Source organism: Osmerus mordax, chromosome 2 (genome assembly GCF_038355195.1).
Source record: "Osmerus mordax isolate fOsmMor3 chromosome 2, fOsmMor3.pri, whole genome shotgun sequence".
In the NCBI taxonomy this organism is placed as follows: domain Eukaryota; kingdom Metazoa; phylum Chordata; class Actinopteri; order Osmeriformes; family Osmeridae; genus Osmerus; species Osmerus mordax.
This window is the reverse complement of record NC_090051.1, coordinates 23,494,840-23,522,353: the sequence shown is the minus strand read 5'-3', so window position 1 is coordinate 23,522,353 and position 27,514 is coordinate 23,494,840. Positions and strand designations below refer to the sequence as shown.

Genomic DNA, 27,514 nt, shown 5'->3' with positions numbered 1-27,514 from the left:
TGAGATGTGGCTACATCTCCATGTGTGCTAGCTGAGATGTGGCTACATCTCCATGTGTGCTAGCTGAGATGTGGCTACATCTCCACGTGTGCTAGCTGAGATGTGGCTACATCTCCATGTCTGCTAGCTGAGATGTGGCTACATCTCCACGTGTGCTAGCTGAGATGTGGCTACATCTCCATGTGTGCTAGCTGAGATGTGGCTACATCTCCATGTGTGCTAGCTGAGATGTGGCTACATTTCCATGTGTGCTAGCTGAGTTGTGGTTACATCTCCACGTGTGCTAGCTGAGATGTGGCTACATCTCCACGTGTGCTAGCTGAGATGTGGCTACATCTCCACGTGTGCTAGCTGAGATGTGGCTACATCTCCATGTGTGCTAGCTGAGATGTGGCTACATCTCCATGTGTGCTAGCTGACATGTGGCTACATCTCCATGTTTCTGGTACATACGGCCTGTTCCATGGCTCAGGGAACACAGTTGGAACTGTGCACTTAGTGATCCTTGATTTTGTACTGTACTTTCTATATGCACGACCTGCATGAGACTGTGGATGAGAGCGTGTGGTACATGAGTAACTGCAGCCCCTCCACGCCCCCTCTCTCTGCAGGCTATGCCACCCCCCGGGCTTCCAGGAACCCCCACGGAGAAAGAGAAGGGCTGATCCCTGACCCCCTGCTGCTGTACCCCCCAACCATCCCCCTCCCTCCACTCCCCCTCTCCTCCCCCAGCCACACCCAGTCCTGTCCTAGCCCCTCCCCACACCCTCCCCCCCCCCAGACCTGCCACCTCCGTCTCCATGGCTACAGGAGGCGGGGCCTCTGAGACAGATGTGTTGGTTAACCTGCAGCAGGTAAGACACACGTCATGTTCTTGTCCTTCATTTTTGCACTTTTCTCTCTCTCTCACCAGTGTACTATTTACTGGAGTTGAATGTTGAATGTGTCATGAAATGGCTTAGAGCTCCGATGACTCATCCAGCAGCTCTCTGGAGAGCAGGCGAGGCAGCCTGGCTGGCTGCTGGGTTAGGGCTGAGGGAGGGACTGGAGGGGTCTGGCTGGCTGCTGGGTTAGGGCTGAGGGAGGGACTGGAGGGGTCTGGCTGGCTGCTGGGTTAGGGCTGAGGGAGGGACTGGAGGGGTCTGGCTGGCTGCTGGGTTAGGGCTGAGGGAGGGACTGGAGGGGTCTGGCTGGCTGCTGGGTTAGGGCTGAGGGAGGGACTGGAGGGGTCTGGATGGCTGCTGGGTTAGGGCTGAGGGAGGGACTGGAGGGGTCTGGATGGTCCCGGCAGCAGAGTGTTGAATCAGCTCATGATGAACCGTGTGTGCACACAGCACTGATGGGAGGGAGTCGTCTTCACATGCTTCAAAATGTGCTGCGGAATGAGGAAATTGTGACGAATACATGAAAACGAGTTGTCGTCGAGGCAATTTACCAAACATAACATTAACGTTATGTTAAATAATAATAAACCCAGGACCCCAGCCTCCACAGCCTCCCTAACCCCTAGGACCACAGCCTCCCTAGCCCTCAGGACCCCAGCCTCTAACCCCCATGGTTTCTCTCCAGCAAGGCTGATGTAGAGACTGCAGCTGGAGGGTGATGTTGCCATAGTGACTCAGGCCCAGATGGCCCCCGGTGTTGCCACTGGCGTACTGGTGGTTTATGTAAACACTCCGCCGCCCCCCTAACCCCCTTAACTCTGCCCATCCCCCAGCCCCCCCCTGCCCCCCTAGTGGGTATCGGATGTGGCACCACCGTCTGAGTGGTTGGGGGAGGGGGGCGGGAGGGGAGGGGGGGGTGGTCACGAGGGTGTGTGTTGGTGCATGTGTGTTTTGGGTGTGTGTGTTCATGTGCATGCAGACAACATGACATATTTGGTTTGTTCATAAAAGGATGGGATGCTGATATAGAATATGTTTGTGGAGTATTACAGCTAACACGTTTGAAAGCAGCTACTACAGTAAACAACTTGCCTTAGGGTTCGAGGCTGGGGTTAGAGTTAGGGTTAGAGGCTGGGGTTAGAGGCTGGGGTTAGAGGCTTACATGCAAAGAAAATAAACATTTGCAGGTTTCACAAGAAGTAACGTGTTACAGTCCAGTCACACCAGCTGGTCCACATGTACCGCTTCATCGAGCTTCGCCTGCCTGCTTTACCTCCCAGAACCCCCCAGCACCCCAATCTACAGGTGACACACCTACCCCCCTCTACACCACGACCACTATAACCAGAACAAACCCACCAGGAGACTTTTGAGACTCACCTTTGTCATCACTACAAGAACCCCACTCCCTTTACCCTGCTCATTCAAGACCACATTTATCATGCCCACTAAAGGGCAGATCAAATGCGTAGCCCAGAGTAACACGATCCAGTGTTCAGACAGGCTGTTCACTCACCATTGTGTTGCGACTACAATGCCATGCTCAGGTTTAGGGCTGGCTGCTTTCCTATGCTGTGTGTTTCCGAACTGGGTTTGTGTTTAGAGCTTATTGTGCTCGTGTTGAGGAAAGGGGAGTGGGAACAGAGTGTAGGTTTGGGCTAAACACGCTGGCACATTGGGTTTGAGTTTAGCAGTTTAAAATACCCTTCACTCCAGCTTCACCGGCATCGTCATAAAAAATTATTTAAAAAAAGAGGGATTATTGACCCATTTTGGTTTAAGCTGTGCGCTCTGTAGAGTCTGAACCTGTTTGTGAACTTAAAGAAAGAGCAGTTGAGACAGAGACAGAGACAGACAGAGAGAGACAGACAGAGAGAGACAGACAGAGAGAGAGAGACAGAGAGAGACAGAGACAGACAGAGACAGACAGAGACAGACAGAGAGAGACAGACGGAGACAGACGGAGACAGACGGAGAGAGACGGAGAGAGACGGAGAGAGACGGAGAGAGACAGAGAGACAGAGACAGACAGAGACAGACAGAGACAGACAGAGACAGACAGAGACAGACAGACAGAGACAGACAGAGACAAGACATGGCTGCCTGAAACATTATGATGCACGGTGACTTGGCCAGCAACTGTAATAAATGATTAAAGTCCTTCATACGACTTTGTCCTCGACTCTTTAGTCAAGAAACACAACGCAGGAATAGAAGCAACACCACTAAATAACGTCACAATAAAAGGGAGGGAGAAGTCTGCCACTCTCTCTCTTTCACAGTGCATGTTAATGAGAGCATGGACTGGTGACAGAAACATATCTGTGTCTGCCCCACATATCTATTCACCATGCAGTATGAGGACATCATTACTGTACTACCTCTATGAAATATTATCTATAATCCATGCATGGGATCCGAAAGCCTACAGACTCAGTAGTTCTGTGTGTGTGTGTGTGTGTGTGTTGACGTTTTCCTGTGGTGTCGTATTGCTATGTCCTGTGTAGTCAATGTCTACGGCATTGCCTTTAGTTTGATTTACAGCACTTTGGTGGACACTTGTTTTTAAAACGTGCTAGATAAATAGATATGATGGATTGATGTTTGTGCTTGTGTGTGTGTCTATGTGTGTGTACAGTGTATGTGTGTACAGTCTGTGTGTGTGTGTGTACCTTAAAGTGCAACATGAAAGCCTGGAGAGCTGTCTTGACTGAAGGGTGGGGTCCCATCTGTGACCAGCCCCTGCCCCAGACCCCTGCCTCAGCCCCAGCCCCAGCCCCTGCCTCAGCCCCTGCCCCAGCCCCTGCTCAAGCCCCTGCCCCAGCCCCTGCCTCAGCCCCTGCCTCAGCCCCTGCCCCAGCCCCTGCCTCAGCCCCTGCCTCAGCCCCTGCCCCCCTCAGCTCATATGATATGATCTTACACAACAGAGGCTCTGGTTAAAACCCTTTATAAAGCACATAGAAACATGATATAGTGCCTTCTATGCTAACGCACGTTCATCTCCTAGCTGCCCACACTAAGCTGAAAACCGTCAGAGTACGGCAACACAATTCAGATAGAAACCTTTCTGGTCCCTTCAAACTACTGCTAATTATGTAGCAGAGGGGTTGTAAGCATAGACATATATATATGTCTATGGTTGTAAGGGGGAGGGGGATGTAATTTGAGAAAACAAGGAACTGACCAGCGTCCCATAATGTCTGCACCAATCAGATGCAGCGACAGCTTCATACCCTAAACTTAACGACCTATCAGATGATAGAGATGCTCTCCAGACACGCCCAGCAGCTAGGCTGATCCACAGGGACCCTGTAGAGCATTAGCCTCCTTCCCCACTTCTCAGTGTGTAGTATTGATTGGCTGATCTGGAGTTAGTTACTAAGTAACAGCCCACCTCCCTGTGTAAATGTGCGTGCACAGCTAAATATTAGCGAGCTAAATTCATTCACAGTCACAGCACCTGGCGTCTCTGCAAATAAATGTTCAGTTTTCGTGCTATTTTTGTAAAATCCTGTCATATAGCAGAAGTAGAAGAACAAATACTATGACCACTGTAGATGTTTCTTCTCCACAATGGGTATACATTGTCTCATTGATGTTTCCTAGCAACGAGACAGAGCCGGTGGAACTATTAACTGTTTAGTAGCTTGTGAAAGCTGTATGTTGTAAATAAACCTATTACACTTGCCCTTCTCTCTCTCATCCTCATACCTTTCTCTTTTCCTCCTATCTCTTGTCAATCGTTTCACAACACCACCCTCCCTCCCTCTCCCTACTCCCTCCTCCCTCCCTCTCTCTCCCTCCTCCCTCCTCCCTCCCTTTCTCTCCCTCCTCCCTCCCTCCCTCTCCCTACTCCCTCCTCCCTCCCTCTCTCTCCCTCCTCCCTCCTCCCTCCCTTTCTCTCCCTCCTCCCTCCCTCTCTCTCCCTCCTCCCTCCTCCCTCCCTTTCTCTCCCTCCTCCCTCCCTCCCTCTCCCTACTCCCTCCTCCCTCCCTCCCTCTCCCTACTCCCTCCTCCCTCCCTCTCTCTCCCTACTCCCTCCTCCCTTTCCATCTCCCTCCCTCTCTCTCCCTTCCTCCCCCTCTCTCTCCACCCTCGATCCCGGCTCCTCTCTGTCCTCTCTTTCCCCAGGTAAAGGTGGTGGAGGAGGATGAGGAGGAGGAGGAGGAGGAGGAGGAGGGGAGCTGGGAGAAGGCTTTGTCTGTGGAGAGGTTTGGTGACATCATCTCAGACTCCTCCTGTGGTGGAGAGAAGATGGGGCGCAACTACAACGAGAAGGACTTTGAGTGTAAGCAGAGCCAAACGTGAATCCTGACATGATGCTCTGAAACACTCTGCTCTAGAAACACTCTGTTCTGAAACACTCTGCTCTAGAAACACTCTGTTCTGAAACACACTGCTCTAGAAACACTCTGTTCTGAAACACACTGCTCTGAAACACTCTAATCTGAAACACTCTGCTCTAGAAACACTCTAATCTGAAACACTCTGCTCTAGAAACTCTCTAATCTGAAACACTCTGCTCTAGAAACTCTCTAATCTGAAACACTCTGCTCTAGAAACTCTCTAATCTGAAACACACTGCTCTAGAAACTCTCTAATCTGAAACACACTGCTCTAGAAACACTCTGTTCTGAAACACACTGCTCTGAAACACTCTGATCCAGAAACACTCTGCTCTAGAAACACTCTGCTCTAGAAACACACTGCTCTAGAAACACTCTTCTCTAGAAACACACTGCTCTAGAAACAGTCTGCTAATGAGGGTTACACAGCCTCAACGGAGGTTGTCATGTTTGACCTCTCTCATCAGATCACAGACACACCTTTCATCACACCCACCACCCCCTGTCCACCCACCTGCCCCCGCCCCAGCGCCTGCGCAGGAGGGCCCTGAGCATGGACCGCCGCCGCAAGAAGAAGCGCAAGAAGAAGAAGACGTCCATGCCGCCCTCCGAGGTCACGCCCACCATCCAGGAGGAGGACGAGGAGGAGGCCGGGGAGGAGGCTGAAGGCCTTGCATCCACACCCTTGGAGATACCTGAGGACCAATCACAGGTGAGGGACTGTTCCTGAGGACCAGTCACGTTTATCTGTTTTATTATTGGTCCATTCAAATCATATTTGAAAACAGGAACTGTCATTTGTCTTAGAATAGAGTTCTTGATAGAGAAGGCAGGGCACGCCTTTCACTCGGATGAGCCCTGTGAGAAAGAGCAGGTTGCTGACACAGGGAAGATGAAAATCTTTCTAAGTACTAGTTTAACAGGTGTCTGAATGACAGTGAGAGAGAGAACAGAAAGATACCGGTAGAGAGCGAAAAGAGAGAGAGGGCTGATATTCACAATGAAGCAGGAGTTGAAAAGGTAAAGTTATTATACAGTACATTTATATGTAGATTTTTTTTTCTAGTCCTAGACTGACAAATCTGAGTATTGAATATAGTTCAATGGATTCTGATGGATTTATTTTAACCTTGATTGTTATGTGTATGCTCTGACAGAGTATTTTGTGTCAAACACCAAGTGGGATATTTTACATCAAGGTAATTTGTACAGTAAGTGCAGATGACAAACTGCTACGGACATGTCAACGCCAATTAGTGTCAAGAATCATGCAAGTTGAGAACAATAACTCAGACAAGACAGAAATATGTTGTGCTAATCCTCTCCTTCCCTACTGTCACAGTATGTACTGAATAACCAATGTTACCAACTTCCACTCCTCTCCCTCTTACCTTACTCTCCTGTCCCTGAACCTCCTATCCTCTCTCCTCTCCCTCTCACCTTACTCTCCTGTCCCCGAACCTCCTATCCTCTCCCTCTCACCTTACTCTCCTGTCCCCGAACCTCCTATCCTCTCTCCTCTCCCTCTCACCTTACTCTCCTGTCCCCGAACCTCCTCTCCTCTCTCCTCTCACCTTACTCTCCTGTCCCTGAACCTCCTCTCCTCTCTTCTCCCTCTTAACTTCCTCCTCTCCTCTTCGTCTCAGTTCAGTCTGGGGAGCGAGGAGGACTTAGCACCCCCCCTCCCGCCAACCACCACCTTCCACTTGGAGAGAGAACAGCCTCCGGAGGGCGCTCCAGCAGAGGAGAAGGAGGAGGAAGGAGTGACACCAGAGCAGGTGGAGGAGGAGTCACCCAACAGGTGCGCCCTTGTCCTGTTGGAAATCGTTCCTCTCTTCCTTCCTCTGTTTCCTTCCCTTCCTTCATTGAAGGAAAGACATCATAACTGATTGAAACAAATATGTGTGTGTGCGTGTGTGTGTGCGTGTGTCTGCGTGCATGTCTAATGGCTTGTAGCAGGCACTCTCACCTAGATATGATCTGTCAAAGGACAAACAAAACACACACACACACACATCCACCAGAACATTAATTATTTGGTAATGCCTTGAATAATGTATCAGATGCTGGGAGAGCAGGACAGGATGGAGGTCCAGGTTCTCTAACCCTCTGATGGGAAACATCCCCTCAGCATTTCATCCAGTGGGTTTGCTGCAATGCTGAAAGAAACATTTTGCCGATGTCATGTTATTTTACGCTATTGTTTATGAAAGCTACTGATGGCTTTGAGGACAGCAGTGCAGGTTGAGGCTGTGGTGTTGGCATGTAGCGCCCTCTGTTGGCAGATGACCACACTGCTGCTAACAGCCTGATTTGATGTCATACTAGCATGGTCAAGAAGCTTTTAGATTTAGATTGTAAAACAGGTTTTGATTGTAATGGGGTTTTCCCCCCAGTCTCTAGCACTTGACATGTCAGTCTATGGAAACCAATTTTCTATGAGTATCACAGTATTTGAATCCTTAAATTACAATCTGTAAAGTTGGGGAGTCAGGTGGCTGAGTGGTGAGGGAATCGGGCTAGTAATCCGAAGGTTGCTAGTTCGATTCCCGGTCAAGCCAACTGACGTTGTGTCCTTGGGCAAGGCACTTCACCCTACTTGCCTAGGGGGAATGTCCCTGTACTTACTGTAAGTCGCTCTGGATAAGAGTGTCTGCTAAATGACTAAATGTAAATGTAAAGTTCCACGCTAATTCTTTTACTCTTACATTTAGTCATTTAGCAGACGCTCTTATCCAGAGTGACTTACAGTAAGTGCAGGGACATTCCCCCAAGGCAAGTAGGGTGAAGTGCCTTGCCCAAGGACATAACGTCATGTGGCACGGCCCGGAATCGAACCAACAACCTTCAGATTACTAGCCCGATTCCCTAACCGCTTAGCCATCTGACTCCCTTTTGATACAATGTGAATGAAAAATCGGCTTAACAGTACTCCCAATGGATCGAATTGTTCATCCCAAACAATCATTCCACATGTAAAAAAAATATAATAATCGGATAATACAAGCCTTTCTATACCACCTCACACAGCCTGAAACAGTCAGCACAGCTCAAACCCCAGCCTCACAAGCCTTCTAACCACCCCTCCCCCCAGTCCCCCAGCATCTCTAAACAACCACTGACCACCCATCCAACCATGCCCCTCCTCTCCCCTGCTCCAGGTTCCCGCCGTCGGCCGACCTGGGTCCGGCCGTGACCACGCTGGGCTGGTTCCGCCGGAGGCCGTCCCCCCAGCGGGCTGCCGGCGCGCAGCGGGCCAGCTACGACCTGCGAGAGCGCGTCTGCATCGGCAGCATGACCGCCCTGGAGACGGCCGTCTACCAGAAGGTTCCCACCGACGAGGCCGAGGCCCAGATGCTGGCCAGCGCCGACCTGGATGACATGAAGAGTGAGGCCCGCTGCTGTTAGCGGTTATTTACTGGTAGTATGGTTGTGTGTGTGGTTGTGTGTGTGTCGTGTGTGTATACATGTGCATTTTGGTACTGGGAGGAGTCAGGAGGGTGAGGGTCAGGAGAGAGAGTCTCTAACATTCTGATGAACTCTGACCCCTAACTAGGTGTGTTGGGATGTTTCCAGGCTGGTGACAGTGTGTCTCTGTACAGGGACAACTGACGCTAAAAGTTAAGTAGTTTAAAGGGTGTATTCAGCAAGTGGAGAGAGAGAAATATAGAGGGAGAGGGTTACACAGTGAGAAAAGGGTATAATTAAGGAAATAAAATACTTTTTTCAGAAAAGCAGAACCTGAGACTGAAAGAGGGAGGGAGACAGAAGGAGAGAGACAGAGAGAGAGACAGTGTCAGAGAGAGACAGACAGAGAGAGATAGATAGAGAGACAGGGAAAAAGAGAGAGACAGTGTCAGAGAGAGAGAGAGAGAGAGAGAGAGATAGAGAGGGGGGGTCATGTGTGGCGAGTTGAAACAAACCCGGGGCAATAATTAACACAGAGGCAAAGAGGAGTCGATTCTCCTTCAGCAGTGACCCTGCCCTGGGCCCTTTCTGCTCTCACATCACAGGGAGCCATCGAGCGGCCAGGCCTCCAGCGCCCGGCCAGGCCTCCACCGCCCGGCCAGGCCTCCACCAGGCTCAGGAGACAGGAAGCACCTCTCATATCCTGTCCACTTCTGTTTCACTCAATCCATATTTTGCGTTCATTCATTTGCGGGATGGGTGGATGAATAGAGGGATGGATGTGAATGGTAGTTTTTACACAAACTGGGTCATTGATTTCTGTCGGCAGGCTGTTGTAGAAGGTCTATTTTAAACTGTTCCGTTTTGGTTATGTTCATCTTTGCCACATGATGTTTTACTACAGTAAGCGAGTTCAATAGGATATTGTATCACAGTTACCAGACTGTAGTCTGTAAGGCTCAGGTGAGATGAAGTACCTGCAGCTTTCTGTTCTTTTGAAAACCTGATGGGCAGGGAGTCAGTGAACTGAACTGAAGCCAGTGACGCGAGAGCATTAAAGGTAATCACGGTTTCCATGGAGACGGGTGAAGGAGAGGAGGCTAGTTTCCCGGCACCATGTTGTCTCTCTCTGCAGACGGGGCATCTCTCCTGCAGGGTAGCTCTGAGAGCACAGGGAGAGGAGGCCGCCATGAAACCCAGAAGGGGCGTGACCCCTTTAAATGAGGCTTACCCTGCCCCACCAAGCAGGGTTGTGATCAATGGACTATCTATCCATATACATCATGGAACAGAGAGAAGCTGATGTGACTAACTCGCGGTCGAAAAAAACTGGAATGCTCTGTATCGATATTTTCTGCTGGAATGTTGTATGAAGAGAGTGGCTCTCTGTCGCTGTGGAAGGATCATGACTGGAATAGCTTCTCTGGTGCTGAGATGGACATCCTGCCAGGGGCTAGCTCGTAGCTCGTAGCTTCTATTACTGTCCAGCTCCACCCATGTGCATTCTGAGGATCCGACAACGTTGTGACACATGTTGAGGTTCATCATCGGGTGGACGAGCACGTAGTTTTCTGGAATCCCATTTATCTGTTTTTTTCGTCGCTATTTCAGCTCAATTTCTTGGCCCGTGGACCTGCTTGGAAAAGTTTGAAGGAGCTTGAAGGAGTTTTCTGAAGGGATTACGAGACGTGACGGATTGTTCTGCGTTTCACACCAAAGCTTCTGTCCGGCGTCCCAGCCGGGCATGGCCACGACACCTACTTTGTGAACAAAGACATTGTTAGAAGCTCGAGCTCAGGAGTGTGAAACTGCCTCTGGCAGCCTAACCTAGACACCTGAACCACAGGTCCTGTATGTCAGAACCCAAGCCTCACCACCCGTGAGCCACCACAAACCAGGACGTGCAGGATCGGGGAGCCCTGGATGAGCTGGGGGTCCGGGGGCAGAGCGAGGGGGAGGTGGAGGAACCGGCTGGGGAGATGACAGACCCAGACGTGCAGGAGGGCACTGGGGGTCCCTCGGAGGGGGAGCGCACCCTGGAGAACCCTGCAGCAGAGCCCCCCGCGGGGGCCCAGCGGGGCACGGGCGCCCTCGCTCACAACATCTCCACCCGCCACCCACCACCGGCACATCGCATGTCAGGCTACATGGAGGGCTTTGGGGACTTTGAGGAATTTGTTTTGGATTTCGACGACTATGACCTCCTCGAGTCTATCCACTCACATCTGGGCTCACCGGAGGAAACAGACAGTAAGTACACTTCTGGGATTTGCAGGACCCTGGAGGAACAGGGTGTCGTTCTGGAGGAACAGGGTGTCGTTCTGGAGGAACAGGGTGTCGTTCTGCAGGAACAGGGATACTCGACAAACACAGAATCTGCAACTCCTGGTTTTGGGCTTGTTGGTAGGAGAGCATTGGCAAAATGGAATGTTACTTAAGAGAGTTTAGGGTTTGACAAATGCCCAACAACTAATTTTGGTAGCAAAACATAGCAAACTGGTACGTGGAACTAAGTTGGGAGCCAACTTCGTTTACAGAGAAAACTCATACAGATTCATTGGTTGTATTAATGGTTGTAACGGTTTGTTACACCCTGACAGATTTTGTGTTTCATTCTCTGGAACGTGTTCCTGTACTAGTGAACATGTAATAATGGGGATAGCAAATTGATTTTTTTGCATGTCATGGTATTTCTATACATGGGACTGTTGGTTGTCAGGGTTTCCAGGCATGGCACATCACATGATGCCACTAACCCACATCAGTTTTTCCGTTCATACCCTCGCAGTGACGAGTCGAACGAGCGCCTCACCCTCCTGTGGACGGGGCCTGACTCCCACCATTGATCCATGTGGAGTCAGAGTTGTTCCCATTGATCCTATGAAGCAACACAAGCTAATTAGTGTCAGTGGATGGCGTGGAAATGATGTTATGGCCATCAGAACGTTGCTGCGCTCTCAGGGAGTGAATAGACCCCTCCTCTCCCTCCCTCCCCCTCGCCCTGGTCCCCTCTCCCTCCCTCCCTCCCCCTCGCCCTGGTCCCCTCCCTCCCCCTCATCCTGGCCTCTGGTTCTCTATAGATCGGTGACCCCCATTCGGCCACAGGATTCTCCATCACTGGAGCCGAAACACATTCCATCGACAAACCGCTGCTGGTTTTCTAACTGGCATAGCTATGTTTGACACTCCGGTAGTGGCTCTGGCATCGGTGCTGTAAAGATGATGTCAGCTTTGTAGAAATACACAAGTTGTTTGTTTCCATGAGGAGCTCATAAAGGTGTACCTTGACCATCTGTAGGTCCCCAACTACAAAACAGCTTGTCTTGTATTTGTTTTGCTGATTTAGACATGGGCAAAATACGGACGGTACAATAATGACAAAAAAAGCTTGTAAATCTGTGGTATATCACTGATACTGTCTATACGATGGTCAATCTAGAAGATACACTAGAACTTGCACTTTGTATTATGTAACTGACATTGACTTTCTCATGGACAGTGGTTGATTTAACTGATTGTGTCTCTGATCAAGATGTTTTGAGTAAAATGAACTGCAACCGTGACCATGACCCTGACCCACTGCACACAAACAGCAACATGTAGAGGAGACCTCCTCCCTTCACATGGAAGAGTTTCAAGATAGTTATAGGCGTTTTTCATGCTTTGTTTTGTTTAAGTGAAGTGTGCCAGGAAAGGCAGGGGGAGAGAGAGGGGGGCCATGGCCTGATTTGAGCCCGGGTGGCTGGAGGACGGCCTACAAGGGCCAGGCACTTATCCGGTGAGCAGGGCCCGTGCTCCTACAGTTTGACTACAGTTTATCCACTCTGCAGCTCTGCCATCAGTCAGCTCTGTTCAAGGAACAGCCAAAGAAGGTCTTACCCAGTTCAACACACAGCTGTCCTGGGAGAACTCCCACACTTCCTACCAGGGTGCATTTACACTCTCTGAGCTCGCAAGATGGAAAGTTAATAGATTTAGTTTCGAGTCTGAGAAACCAAACCTGATCTCCCTGTGTCCTCAGGAGGATGTGAAGATGTCTTCAACTGAATCATCTTGTTTAATCAATATTCAGTTTTTGTGTACTTTGTGTACACACACGTGTATACACACACTATATAAACCAACCGTACATCTAACCACCATGTCTTGTCCGTAGAAGGTCTAGTCTGTCTTCAACATCCACGTGATGAAAACCAGGTTCCTCCTAATGAGTACATTGCTTCAATTACATATAACTCAATAAAACATGGTTTGTGGACTGCATTGTTTGAAAATTGTATTATACTTTTATAGCCTCAAGTTTTATGGGGCAAACCACAAGCAAGTAATAACCTTAGTCTTTAGTTTTTTTTTCCTTCCCCTTTGAAACTATCAAATTTGTTAATGGAATTTTTTTATTTTATTAAATGGAAATTTGATTATCAATCACTAGATACGATTTCTTGAATGCCTTCAACTGAACAAAGATGACCTTTCAGCTCGGATCTTCTTCGGTCAGTTTTAACAGCAGCTCCTGTTGTTTTGTGAAGGTCACAGGTTCGAAGACAACCCAGGGGTGAGGCGTCACCTGGTGAAGAAGTCGTCGCGATGCCAGCTCCCCCACAGCAGCACCAGCTCCCTCCCGCTGTCCAGCCTGAAGAAGAAGAGGAAGGTGTCAGAGAAGAAAACCCACGAGGTGACACGCTCCTCTGAGATACACAGCTCTGAGACACGCTCCTCTGAGACACACAGCTCTGAGACACGCTCCTCTGAGACACACAGCTCTGAGACACGCTCCTCTGAGACACACAGCTCTGAGACACACTCCTCTGAGACACACAGCTCTGAGACACGCTCCTCTGAGACACACAGCTCTGAGACACGCTCCTCTGAGACACACAGCTCTGAGACACGCTCCTCTGAGACACACAGCTCTGAGACACACAGCTCTGAGACACACAGCTCTGAGACACGCTCCTCTGAGACACACAGCTCTGAGACACACGGCTCTGAGACACGCTCCTCTGAGACACACGGCTCTGAGACACGCTCCTCTGAGACACGCTCATTTGAGACACGCTCCTCTGAGACACACAGCTCTGAGACACGCTCCTCTGAGACACACAGCTCTGAGACACGCTCCTCTGAGACACACGGCTCTGAGACACGCTCCTCTGAGACACGTTCCTCTGAGACACAGAGGATCAGCCTCACGCTCTGGGATTAGGGTGGAGCTCAGCGGCTAGAGCATTTGACTGCAGACCAGGTTCAAATCCAGCTCTGTAGGTTTTTTGGGGGGGGTTGAAATTGTCTGCTGTATGTATACGTTATTTATCGACGACTCTCATAGGTGTAGATGGTTTATGAATGATTGAATTATCAATAATACTATTCACTGCTGAAAGCTGAGCATCATGTTAAGGTTACTGTTTAAATACAACAATTTGGAAGTACAATTTTCATGATTCTTGAAGATGTTCTACCGCAAGCATCAAGTATTTAGGTTCCAATTTCAGGGTGTGTTTTTGAGCACTGAACGCACAATTACCGTATTTTTTGGCGGAAAATAAACCGCACTGGAATATATGCCGCACTTGATACGGGAACAATTCCAAGCAATGCACGAGTATAGGCGATTTTACAGCATGCCGTTGTGTAACACACTTTGAAAACGAAAGTAAGTAAGTGCGTAATGTATGTTTTCTATTGCCCGGGAATTAACCCTATTATTTACCTTTAGGCCCTTGCACACTGAGTGCGAAATTTTCTTATGCGTTTCTTCGCAATCGTCAGCCTCAAAATTCGGTGATTCTGAATTGCCCAAAAACCTATCAAAATGCTGGCTATGGATGCGAAAAACACAGAAAATCTAACCCGATATGAACTTTTTTTTGACGGACGAAGTTTCGGAGGCAGTGTGTAAGCGCAATTGACATAACGTGAGGTCGTGTTTTTTTTTAACGTGCGAACATTTCGGACACGAATTTCGGACGGCCCCCAAAGCATAAGTTATTCTTTCGAAAGAGTAGCTAGCTTTAGTTAGCTTCTGGGCTAAGTTAGCTAGCATAATACTCGTAGCAATGCTACTACCATGCTAGTGTTACTTGTTACCCTTCTCCTTAGTACATTTTTAAGCCAAATTAAAGCGTTTGGGGCATAGTTTTTGTCCATCGGAAAATATTCTGTTGGAATGTTCGAAATCGCATATGTGCGACGTTCCGCTGTGAGACCCGCATTCGAACAATCACATATGTGCCACGCTACTCCTTAACGGGTTACATAGCATTAACGTGTTTCTACTGTTGTTTTGTTATAAAAACGTGGGGTATAAACCGCGGCTTTATTTCCAAAAAATACTGTAAGTTAGCACGTTAGGTCCTCTTGGCTGAAACAGTATTATTTCTGCCAAATGTCAGTTTAAATTACATTTAGTTTAATTTAATTACATAAGAGGGCAGTCTTGGGTATAATTTTAGCTTGATCAAGAACTATTTATAGAGTGCTTTTTAACAGACCACCATATCCAAAAACTTAGCTGACAGCATTGCTTCAAAACGATGAAACACCATTCCTCTTTTACTGATTCCCCAAAACACTCGATTTGTACATAACTATTAGACTGACCAAACTGAATAGGACCAAAGGGAGCTATAGTGTAAGTTTCCTGTACAGTAATAAAAAAAACTGCATACTATATAATAACTGTTTAGTATCTGTCTAAACAAAGGGCTGGCTGAATCTTTTTGAATCCCTATCAAACTATTAACCATTTAATCGATACATGACATTTGTTTGAATGTCTACGGTTACCGTTACATTAGAATGTTCCAGGAGAGAGAGGACATGACATTGGTTCGTAAATGTTCAGCAGCACATTCTAGTTCAACTTTTTCAGCAACATCCTAACCTCTGTGTACAGAGAATCAGCCGTTTGTAAACGTGCTCTGGCTCCCCAGGTGTTTGTGGAGCTGAACGAGCTGATCGTGGATAAGAACAAGGACATGCGCTGGAAGGAGACGGCTCGCTGGATCAAGTTTGAGGAGGACGTGGAGGAGGACACAGAGCGCTGGGGGAAGCCTCACGTGGCCTCGCTGTCCTTCAGGAGCCTGCTGGAGCTACGCAGGACCATCACTCACGGTGAGGCTCGCCCGCCCAACACACACCCAACACACCGCACACACACCCAACACACACCCAACACACACCCAACACACACCGCACACACACCGCACACACACCCAACACACACCGCACACACCCAACACACACCGCACACACCCAACACACAACCACACACACCCAACACACACCGCACACACACCCAACACACACCGCACACACACCGCACACACACCCAACACACACCGCACACACCCAACACACACCCAACACACACCGCACACACACCCAACACACACCGCACACACACCCAACACACACCGCACACACACCCAACACACACCTAACACACCGCACACACACCGCACACACACCCAACACACACCGCACACACCCAACACACACCCAACACACACCCAACACACACCGCACACACACCCAACACACACCGCACACACACCCAACACACACCGCACACACACCCAACACACACCCAACACACCGCACACACACCCAACACACACCGCACACACCCAACACACACCCAACACACCCAACACACACACCCAACACACACCGCACACACACACCACACACACATCCGACACACACCCAACACACCCAACACACCTAACACACCGTACACACACCGCACACACACCCAACACACACCCAACACACCGCACCCACACCCAACACACACTGAACACACACCGCACACAGCCAACACACACTGCACACACCCAACACACACCCAACACACACCGCACACACACCCAACACACACCGCACACACACCGCACACACACCCAACACACCGCACACACACCCAACACACACCGCACACACCCAACACACACCCAACACACCCAACACACACCGCACACACACCCAACACACACCCCATCCCCCCACCCACACACACCCAACACACCCAACACACCGTACACACCGTACACACACCGCACACACACCCAACACACACCCAACACACACTGCACACACACCGCACACAACCAACACTGGTATACTGTTCACTGAAGAGTACTGAATAGTAATAGGTTCATTGAATAGTATCATTGAATGAGTTTTCGATTATACTATTCCATGACGAGTATTGAGTATTGAATACTGGAGTGTTAACATCCTAGTGGTACACTTGAGTGATAACGTATTTCCTACTTGAAGTATTCTTGAGTATACTTGCTGTTCAAGCACAGTTACTTTGACAAGCAGGAGTGTTTGCATGTGCAGTCACACACCTAAAGATTCTCTCATCCTGGACTGTTTGTGGGATTCCAGGAGCCATTCTGCTGGACCTGGAGAAGAACACGCTACCAGGCATCGCGCACCTGGTGGTGGAGACCATGATCATCTCAGACCAGATACGAGCTGAAGACCGTGCCAATGTGCTCCGAGCTCTGCTCCTCAAACACAGGTCAGGACATACCGAGAGCTCTGCTCCTCAAACACAGGTCAGAACATCCTGAGAGCTCTGCTCCTCAAACACAGGTCAGAGGTGTTTCTGGGCAGATCAACAATCACACAAACAAATGTATTGTATATAGATTAAATACGTGTAGAAATACACTGTGATGGTGTCAAACACAGAGATGGAGAACTGTTGATCAGGGATGTTCATTAATGTAGGACTATAGAGCAGAGTAGCATTTAGCAGCAGCCCAGAGGGGAAACTGTACATTGTCAGTTTTTTTTTTTTTATATAAACATTCAGCTACAAAGCACGCACACACACACACAATATCCCTCCAGCTAGAATTTCCTATTGATTTGCCATGTTGGCTAAACTGACACGAACCGATTGGTCAACAAGCACCATGCCATGCGATACATTTAAACCAATGTTGTATAATGAAAAGGAGCTTTAATGAATGTTAAATGTGGTATTGTAGTTGTATGCTGAGCAAGGCTGGGGGCTGCAGAGTCAGCAGTAAACCTGTCAACAGGAACATTAAGTCAGTTCCAGGCAGATGTTAATAGTAATATGTGTCTGGTCATCCACCAATCATGCAGCTTCTTGGAACAGAGTTTGGAAAACTTCATCTAGGACCACACACAAACACACTCCCAGTTTCACCAGATCTTTCTCTTTTGTTTGTTTTCTACACTTAGCACTTTTAAGGTTCTCGCTACCCTACTTGGGCCTTCTATGAAGACAGACGGGTACTGTCCATCACTGTGCATGGAGACTAGAAGTGTGCGGTGGCACTAACTGTTTGCTAAGAATCAATAGTCGGTCAATAAATCCTTTCACTAACATTGGGTCATCCCTGAATTCACTGGTGGCTGCCACATTGTTTGATGAAGCCATCCTGTTCGCAAGAGATTGATGTGGAGATTAATAAGAAACACACTGGTGATTACTGCAATCGGAGATTAACATGCTATGGATTGTGTCATATTACTGTAGACTTTTTACAACCTCAACTCTAACTTCACTATAGCAGTGGCTAATAGGGAGTGATACCATACAGTAATGTATCCCAAGATGCATAGCTTTTGATGAGAGAGGATCAGAATGTTCCCATACTCTTTTATTGATCCTCAACAGTGTAAAGATAAAGCCACACTGACACATCCTCGTGCACACACATCCTCGTGCACACTCATCCTCGTGCACACTCATACTTGTGCACACACATCCTCGTGCACACAGACCGTCCACACCCAGAACAAACACCCACACCCAGAAACACTACAGTATCTCACTAGTGGTGTGTGTCTGTGTGACATGTCCTCACCCTGTCTCTCACACACACACGCACACACACACACACCCTAGACAGGCACTTCACACTTCTCCACCAGACCGTCCCACACACTCCCTCAGTCTGGATCTTTCTTCAGTGTTTCCTAGCATGTCACCAGCTGCTGTCCATGAGGAAGAAAGCACTTCTAATTGGCCTCCCCAGTCCAAGATATGAATTTATGATGTGGAAAGTAATACATCAAGGTGCTGTAGGATTGAGCTCAGCGCTTACGCAGTGCTGTTTAAGGTTCCCCTGGATGCTGCCTCTGTGCAGGGTGGTGTGGTGCCTCACCTTGTTCCATTGTTTGGGTTCTCGTTGGTCTCCAACTCCACCGGTCTGAAGTGGACTCTGCAGACCTAATGAGAAGTGATGTCACTGCTGGACCCAACAGGAGTGTGATGAAACTGTTGAAGGCTCTAGATCACACACACACACTTATACACAACCTACTAGCATACGCACCAAGGCACCGTATATCGCAACACATTCAACAATGCACACATCAGGCGAATCCTTCCACTGTGTCTACTAATATGAGGAAATCATGATCTTGATTCTAAACTTACTAACACTTTAACCCTGACTAATGCTTTTTTATAGACTTTCATGGCAAATTAAGCTAAACATAGTTCTATCGGGTGAAGGGACTGAAAGATCTGGGTTGTTGTGTGCCAGGCTAACCCTCCCCTAAGCACGGGCCTCACCCCTCCTGGTCCATCTCCTTTCTCTGACACTCACCCCTCCAGCCATCCCAACGACGAAAAGGAGGGCCTCTTCCACCGCAACCACTCCACCAACAGCCTTCACAGCAGCTTCCACCGCAACCACAACCACGTCCCGGACGCCGCCCTGCCCCTGGTGTCAGAGGACCATGTGGACCTCCACGAGACCAAAGCAGGGGAGCATGAAAAAGAGGTGTTTGTGAGCTTGTTTGTGAGTCTGCTTGGCCGTCATCGTTTTATGTCCTCTGCTTTTCCTGTTTAGAATTGCATGCTCTGGTACCAGGGTCTCTGACATCACAGCATAGGGTCAGTCATGCTCTGGTACCATGGTCTCTGACATCACGGCATAGGGTCAGTCATGCTCTGGTACCAGGGTCTCTGACATCACGGCATAGGGTCAGTCATGCTCTGGTACCAGGGTCTCTGACTTCACGGCATAGGGTCAGTCATGCTCTGGTACCAGGGTCTCTTACATCACGGCACAGGGTCAGTCATGCTCTGGTACCAGGGTCTCTGACATCATGGCATAGGGTCAATCAGGGAATCGCCTGTTTGTATTTAAGGCCATTTCCATCCTTGGTTTCGGTCCATTCTGCTATATGTGTTAGAGATACAAGATCAGAACTTTTTTAGCGAGGCAACAAATCGCAAGTGGTGCTTGGATTGTGAGAAGCCTAGACTAGCTGCCACAAGAATTATGTTCTTAGTCAGCTAACAGGTGCTCCCAGTTAAAACTTCCTCATGCATTAACTGTGAAGCATTAATGTTCCCCGTGGCTTGCAATGCTGGCAAATTTAAACCAACCTATAAAAATAAAATGTTCTGGTCATTTTGTGATGATAGAGGTTTATTAGCAGGCCTCTGCTGTCACTTTCCCACTGTAACTGTGTAAATGCAACACTCTCCAGACCAACACATGCAAAAAAGCCTTCGTTTGTGTCTGCTAAAGCTTTGCATTTGTAAGCTCCATCCAGTCTCTAAAACAATAGGAGCTGGGTTAGTGAAGATAGTTTGACTTCTTTACAGAAGGGTATATACGACCTAACTTAATATCATTAGGTGACTGACTGTTGAGGATATGGGTATACTGAAGTCATATTTGATGCTTCACCATGCTAGTGTGTCTCTGTTCTTAAGCATGATCACATTGGTGTCTGTAAAACGAAATATTGTATTGACCAACACATGTTTCCGTGTGTGCAATTAGAAATCCCTTCACCCCATTCCTGTCGACAGCCATCAGGTTGCCAGATCCATGAAACTCCTGGCCAAAATCCCCAAGGATGCCGAAGCAACTGTGGTCTTAGTGGGTGAGCAACAAAACATTCCCATTGGATTCACAAACAACAGTAGCTAGCTAGTGAAGAGGTGAGGTAGGGGGGGGGGAGGAAGGGGGGAGGAAGGGAGGTTTGTGCATGTACTCTCCTGTTCTGGGTTTGCTGGCTAGTACACTCCTGCTGTTCTTGAACTGTGTACAGTTGGTGGAAAAGACACATTTTGCACAACCCAGTTGTTTATAGAAATGCTTTTAAACCATACCGTCTGCTTGCAGATAGTAACAATCCAATATGCTTGCACTAGTGCCATACCAATCAGTCTCTGGAGTGTTACATAATGTTACATAATGCTAAAGTAGTACAAATTCATTTATTACTGTAGCAGTGCTAACACTGTTAGCTCTAGCATGATTCACCTTAGCATTGCTAGGATCGTAGTTAGTATGCAACAATGTTATCGTTATCGTTGCTAGCATCGTAGGTTTGTACGTTAGCCATCTCTTGCCATCCCTCCAGGTTGCGTGGACTTTCTGGAGCAGCCGGCGATGGCCTTCGTCAGACTGAACGAGGCCGTCCTCCTCGAGTCGGTTCTGGAAGTACCGGTGCCGGTCCGCTTCTTGTTCGTGCTGCTGGGGCCCAACCAGTCCAACCTGGACTACCACGAGATCGGACGCTCCTTCTCTACTCTCATGTCTGACAAGGTATAGCCGCTTGAACAGCGATTCCCAACCTGTAGGCAGCAATAGTAATACACTAGGGTAATACAGGTGGGCCGCCAAACTAAAGTATGAAAAATTAATAAATATCAATCCATATGAGCCATGGTAGTCTTTTATTTGTGGGATGTTATGTCTAAGCAACTGCTTATCTCTTTCTGAAAGAAAAAGGGACTAATTCAATAACCGGGGCTGTGAATAGTTTCCTGAAGCATGGTAGTGTATACATGAACTTTATTTAGAAAATATTAAATGTTGTTTTTGCTTTAGTTTTTCTTGTGTATTTTTCCAGAACTTTCACGAGGTGGCGTACTTCGCAGACGACAGACAGGACCTTCTGAATGGCATCAACGAGTTCCTGGACTGCAGCATTGTCATCCCACCGTCGGACGTGGAGGGTAAAGACCTGCTGAAGACCGTGGCCTCCTTCCAGAAACAGATGTTACGCAAGAGGAAGGAGCGGGAGATCAAGAAGCACCAGATCACCACACCGGGGGCCGACCAGGATACTAAAGGTTCATGTCGCAACAGATATTTACATTTACATGTAGTCATTTTAGCAGACGCTCTTATCCAGAGCGACTTACAGTAAGTACAGGGACATTCTCCCCGAGGCAAGTAGGGTGAAGTGCCTTGCCCAAGGACACAACGTCATTTAGGCAGAGCCGGGGATCGAACCAGCAACCTTCTGATTACTAGTCCGATTCCATCACCGCTCAGCCACCTGACTCCCTGACTCCATTTACAACTTTGTTCCTGGACCACTATAGTCCTTTTGGTTTCAGCCAATCCACAGTTATATTGAACTGAATTTGACTAATTAGAAGGGGTTGCTAATATGATAAGTTAGAGCAGAGATGGGAAGTAACATTTGTGTTGTGCGTGGGAAAAAAAGGTTTAGAAAAAAAAACCTTCACTGTGTTTGTCCTTGACTAGAGGCGAGCCAGGATGAGCAGGAGGAGGAGGAGTTGGAGGTCGACCCTCTAAAACGCTCTGGGATTCCCTTCGGAGGTCTGATTCACGACATCCGCCGGCGCTACCCGCGCTACGTCAGCGACCTCAAGGACGCCGTGGACGTCCAGTGTGTCGCAGCTGTCATCTTCATCTACTTTGCTGCCCTGTCGCCCACCATCACCTTTGGAGGACTGCTGGGTATGGAATTTTTTGACTTTTTTTTATTATTTTTTTACTAGTATTAGAAATCAAACATTGTTTTGTCCTTCTTCGATAGAGACTCAGAGCAAAACCTTGTACAACAGCAGGAAAATGCCAAACCTGTGTCAACATCTTTCCTCTTCCTGTCTGTACAGGAGAGAAAACAGAAGGCATGATGGGAGTTTCTGAGCTCATCATCTCCACGGCTACCCTGGGTGTTCTATTTTCTCTGTTGGCGGGACAACCCCTCCTCATCATCGGTTTCTCAGGACCCCTGCTCGTGTTTGAGGAGGCCTTCTACAAGGTGCCTGAACCATAAAGAAGAATTGGGCCAGAGCCCCATTAAATGGATTGTATAATTCAATTATGAAACTTAGCAGTGATTCATGTAACAGCAGTGTAAAATGTGATTCAAATCGACCCCTCTCGAGTTCCATTTTAATTATACAAACAGTTTGACAAATTTTCTCCAGTTTCTTCAGTCTCCTTCACCTCTTTCTCTCCTTCTGTCTTACTCCCCCCCCCCCCCCAGTTCTGCCAGTCCCAGGGCTTTGAGTACCTGACCGGCCGCGTGTGGATTGGGTTCTGGCTCATCTTCATCGTCCTGGTGATGGTTGCTGCTGAGGGCAGTTTCCTGGTGCGCTACATCTCACCCTTCACCCAGGAGATTTTCGCCTTCCTCATCTCTCTTATCTTCATCTACGAGACCTTCTCGAAGCTCATCAAGGTAAAGCACATCTAAAGTCGGGCCTAAGCCAGTGTTTTAGTTTAAAAACCACAAGCTGCTGTTGTTGTCATGACAATCCCTCAAAGACCGAGCTAGCTACCTCTTGAATCAGCTCTGTTGGTTGAACACCGGTTTGAAGGAACAGAACTAAAGCTCTGAATAAGAAAGGGCATTTCCTCCACCTCAGATAACGGAAGCTGTTCGTAAAATCAAGAGTGGAACGGTTGTTTTGAGGATGAACTCTCGGGTGGTTCTGTTGCAGGTGTTCCAGGAGCATCCTCTGATGAGGAACTACCCTCCGTTCCACCAGGGGTTCCCTGACCTGGCCAGCGTGCTGGGGGGGCTGCTCCACGAGGAGGGGCCGGTCCTGAACCAGCCCAACACCGCCCTGCTCTCCCTGGTGCTCATGCTCGGAACCTTCTTTGTGGCTTTCTTTCTCAGGAAGCTCCGAAACAGCCGTTTCCTGGGCGGGAAGGTGACATGTTTTATTATTAACGTATTTGTGTGAAATCTTCCCCTAAATCAGAATGTGGAGTACGTGATATTTGTCTAGCGGTTTACAAAAGGGGAAAGGAGCAAGGCTTGTTAAATCATCGCATATTTTTGTTTGCTATCATGGAAGAATTTTGAGTGACAAAATAAAATGTATTGGATTATATAGAAATGGACTGCATTTATATAGCGCTTTTCTACCTTAGCGGCACTCAAAGCGCTTTACAATGTTTGCCTCTCATTCACCCATTCATACTCTCACTCACACATACCGACGGCAGCGAGCTACCATGCAAGGCGCCAGCCTGCCAATCGGGAGCAACTTGGGGTTCAGAGTCTTGCTCAAGGATACTTCGGCACATGACCTAGGAGGAGTCGGGGATCGAACCACCAACCTTGCGATTAACAGACAACCCTCTCTACCCCCTAGAAAGTAAATGCTGAATACTCTAAATTGAGAAATACTTTTATGACTTCTCTGTTTGTAGGCAAGAAGAATCATTGGGGATTTTGGAATTCCCATCTCCATCCTGTTCTCTGTCCTGCTTGATTACTCCATTCCTGATACTTATACTCAGGTAAACACACTGTGCGTTTGTGTCTGGGTGTAGCTCCAGAGTAGTAATCGGTACATCAGTACATTCTAGCTGCCTCCCCCAGAGAGGGAACACAGTGAGACCTGCTCCTGTTTCTCCGCCCTGCCCTCCTCTCCCCTCCTCTCCTGCAGAAGCTGAACGTGCCTTCTGGCTTCTCCGTCACGTCTCCTGACAAGCGCGGCTGGTTCATCAGTCCGTTCGGAGACAAACACCCGTTCCCTGCCTGGATGATGGGGGCGTCCATCATCCCTGCGCTGCTCGTTTTCATCCTCATCTTCATGGAGACGCAGATTACCTCGTGAGTAGCTCAGTAACCGTGGTGACGCCTTTCAACTCCAACAGAAATATGATGTGGTGTTCCTGGTCACCGGGGGGAACGTTCTGTGTGAACCGTGTACAAACTGTTACATGACAAGATACAAACTTTACATGACTAGATAAAACCTTCATATGACTGGATAAAACAGTAATGCCTAATCATCCGTAGAACAAAACAAAGCATGAAACTCACTTAATAACAACAAACATCCTCTCATGTCACCTGACCTGGGTGTCACCCGCCCTGCGTGTCACCTGACCTGCGTGTCACCTGACCTGCGTGTCACCCGCCCTGCGTGTCACCTGACCTGCGTGTCACCTGACCTGAGTGTCACCCGACCTGCATGTCACCTGACCTGCGTGTCACCCCGCCAGGCTGATCGTCAGTAAGAAGGAGCGTCGCCTGGTGAAAGGCTCGGGGTTCCACCTGGACCTGCTCCTGATCGTCACCCTGGGGGCCGTTTGCCCGATGTTCGGCCTGCCCTGGCTGACGGCCGCCACGGTCCGCTCCGTCACGCACGTCAATGCGCTGACGGTGATGAGCAAGGCCACGGCGCCCGGGGAGAAGCCCATGATCCAGGAGGTGAAGGAGCAGAGGGTGACGGGCCTGGTCGTGTCCGTGCTCGTGGGTAAGGAGGCTGGGAAACAGGCTTTTATGTACTGGAAGAAACTCTACAAAACAACATGTATCCAACTGGATTTAGAAGTTGGAAATTGATCTGGGGAAGGTCTGGGGAAATAGAGGCAATTACAGTTATTTTAGAGGTTGGAATCTTAAATCAGGGTGGAAACCATTTGTTTTATATTAAAATGCAATAATATGCGTATCTTCTGTGCTTCTCTGTAAAGCTGCTCTTTAAGTCTGTTCAGCCAAACATTGACTCCCCTCCACTGACTTCCTGTTCCTCCAGGAATGTCCATCGTGATGACTGATCTTCTCCGCCACATCCCATTGGCTGTACTGTTTGGCATCTTCCTGTACATGGGCGTCACGTCGCTCACAGGCATCCAGCTGTACGAGCGCATCACCCTCATGGTCACTCCCGCCAAGCACCACCCCGACCACATCTACGTCACCAAGGTAACAGGGCTGGGGGGGGCTGGGTTAGAGGGCACGCTAACGTCTTTGGATGAAGAATAAAGGCTTTAACATCCACTAGGGGGAGCTAGATGCATGTCAGATATCCCCAGGCAGGGGAACGCGTGGAGAGCCCGTCCAGTCCTCACTGGGACAGGATCAAAGCCTGTCACGCTCAGAGCCACAGCATGTTTTACTGTCCCTTCACTTATTTACCCTTAAGCCTTTACATACATACTTCTAAACCTTAGGTTTTGTGTGTGTGTGTGCGTGCATGTGTACGTGTGTATGAACGCTCTCTGACCCCTAGGTGAAGACCTGGCGTATGAACATGTTCACCATCATCCAGCTGATGTGCATCGTGCTGCTGTGGGTGGTGAAGTCCACCGTGGCCTCGCTGGCCTTCCCCTTCATCCTCATCCTCACCGTGCCTCTCCGACGCCTCGTCCTCGCCAGGATCTTCGAGGAGCGAGAGCTCCAGGCGGTATGTGGAAAACTCGGGAATTCAATTTTATTCTTGGACTTGCAGAGCAAACATCTTGCTTGCAATTCTAGGTGGAGACAGACCGACCAGACCAGTGATAAGTTTCCAACTTCAAATTTCCGACACAGGCAGATTAGTTCCTGTGTGTGAGTGTGCATGTGTGGTTCTTCATTGTGATGGTATTATTTTATTTTTTTATACATGAGTCCTGTTTCTCATTTTTGAGAGCCTACTTGCATGCAAGAATTTTATTGTTCTGTGTATACAGTACAATCTATGCCAGTTCATATGACAAGGAACCCAAGAAGATCACATGTGATCATGGTAAAGAAATGGTAGTTTGAGTCATGAGTCCAGATCAGTCTCATCTCGTGTTTCCCCCTCCACAGCTTGACTCCGACGAGGACTCCCCTAACTTTGATGAGGATGGGCGGGATGAGTATAATGAAATTCACATGCTTGTCTAGTAAGGTCCGGTCTGCTACACTCTCTCCTGACCCGGTAGAGCGGCTCCTACACAGACCATTTACAGCCTGTTTGGACGAAAACCACAAGTCTGGGTAGCTAAGTCAGAGTTCAGTAAGGATCTGTCCAATAGAAAACCTTGTATATACAGAATATTCCATTACCCCTTGAATCTACAAACACACTAATCGTACACCCCTATTTATGTAATTATTTATATTTTTTCCTTCTCCATCGAGTTTATTATTTTGTCTGTCCCACTATTTATCAGCATGATGAATTCTGATGTGTAAAAGGACCAAGGCACCTTGTAATCCAGACCCACCTTCTCCTCAACACCTGCCTCCTACTGGGATTAGCTCTCTTCCCTTTAAAGGTCAACTTCTAAACAGGGACTGAGCTTGAGTGCATCGACAGTGACCTCCGAGCCCTGCAGTGTGTTTGTTGAACCGGATCTCATCCACACTGCAGCTACCAAGTAGACTGCTCTGAAAGGACAGGTTTGAAGAGAACAGCTCTGGCTGTCTCAGACAAGTTCACTGCCTCAGATTTTGAACTGCCTTCTCCCCTGTTACTGTGAAGGCGTTAGTTAAGGGAACAGCCTGACTAGCCAGATTACTGTGCAATTCCTTTCAGATCACTGTAAATGTTGACCCCAAATGAACTGCACTGCCATACCAGTTCCATGGAAAAATATAGATACATTGAGCCTTCATGGTGCCCTGAAATCCACTGAAGACTGATTTAGACAAATGTCTATTTCAGGTTGGAATTGTGTCCTACCTAAGCAGTCAGTCCAATTACTTTAAATGCTGAACTGTACAAGTTGTATCTGCATTGTTTTCCACTAGTTAATTTCAATTGTACATGTTTTTTTCTTTCATCAATTGTCATTTGTTACTTTAACCTGACAGTCTGGAGTGTCACCCCTTTTATATTTCCTTGTGATTTCTCTGTATTATAGTGGAATATTATCC

The 27,514-nt window shown here is 48.4% G+C and overlaps 1 protein-coding gene across 2 annotated transcripts; it reads left to right on the top strand.

Annotated features, from left to right (window-relative positions):
- The first annotated feature begins 800 nt into the window (after positions 1-800).
- On the top strand, positions 801-26,561 carry slc4a3 (solute carrier family 4 member 3). 2 transcript variants are annotated; one of them, XM_067228291.1, is made up of 22 exons: positions 801-854; positions 5,022-5,172; positions 5,698-5,942; positions 6,877-7,031; positions 8,392-8,618; positions 13,168-13,313; positions 15,574-15,754; positions 17,039-17,174; positions 19,254-19,422; positions 20,437-20,539; positions 21,023-21,207; positions 21,515-21,737; positions 22,159-22,374; positions 22,533-22,681; positions 22,910-23,104; positions 23,367-23,579; positions 24,085-24,174; positions 24,324-24,490; positions 24,886-25,139; positions 25,422-25,591; positions 25,899-26,072; positions 26,462-26,561. In XM_067228291.1, exons 1-22 carry the CDS (start codon positions 801-803, stop codon positions 26,537-26,539), a joined length of 3,681 nt encoding a protein of 1,226 aa, XP_067084392.1. In that variant the 3' UTR covers positions 26,540-26,561. The 2 variants fall into 2 exon arrangements, with proteins under 2 accessions (XP_067084392.1, XP_067084384.1); XM_067228283.1 differs by having other exon boundaries at positions 5,016-5,172.
- Positions 26,562-27,514: the final 953 nt, after the last annotated feature.

What these genes read in the sequence shown, in the direction of transcription:
- slc4a3 (XM_067228283.1), top strand. Translation starts at nt 801, where the DNA reads ATGGCTACAGGAGGCGGGGCCTCTGAGACAGATGTGTTGGTTAACCTG. An exon ending in ACGCAGGACCATCACTCACG is followed by an intron (nt 15,755 to 17,038) that starts GTGAGGCTCGCC and finishes GTGGGATTCCAG; the next exon opens with GAGCCATTCTGCTGGACCTG. An exon ending in AGGAGCGAGAGCTCCAGGCG is followed by an intron (nt 26,073 to 26,461) that starts GTATGTGGAAAA and finishes CCCCCTCCACAG; the next exon opens with CTTGACTCCGACGAGGACTC.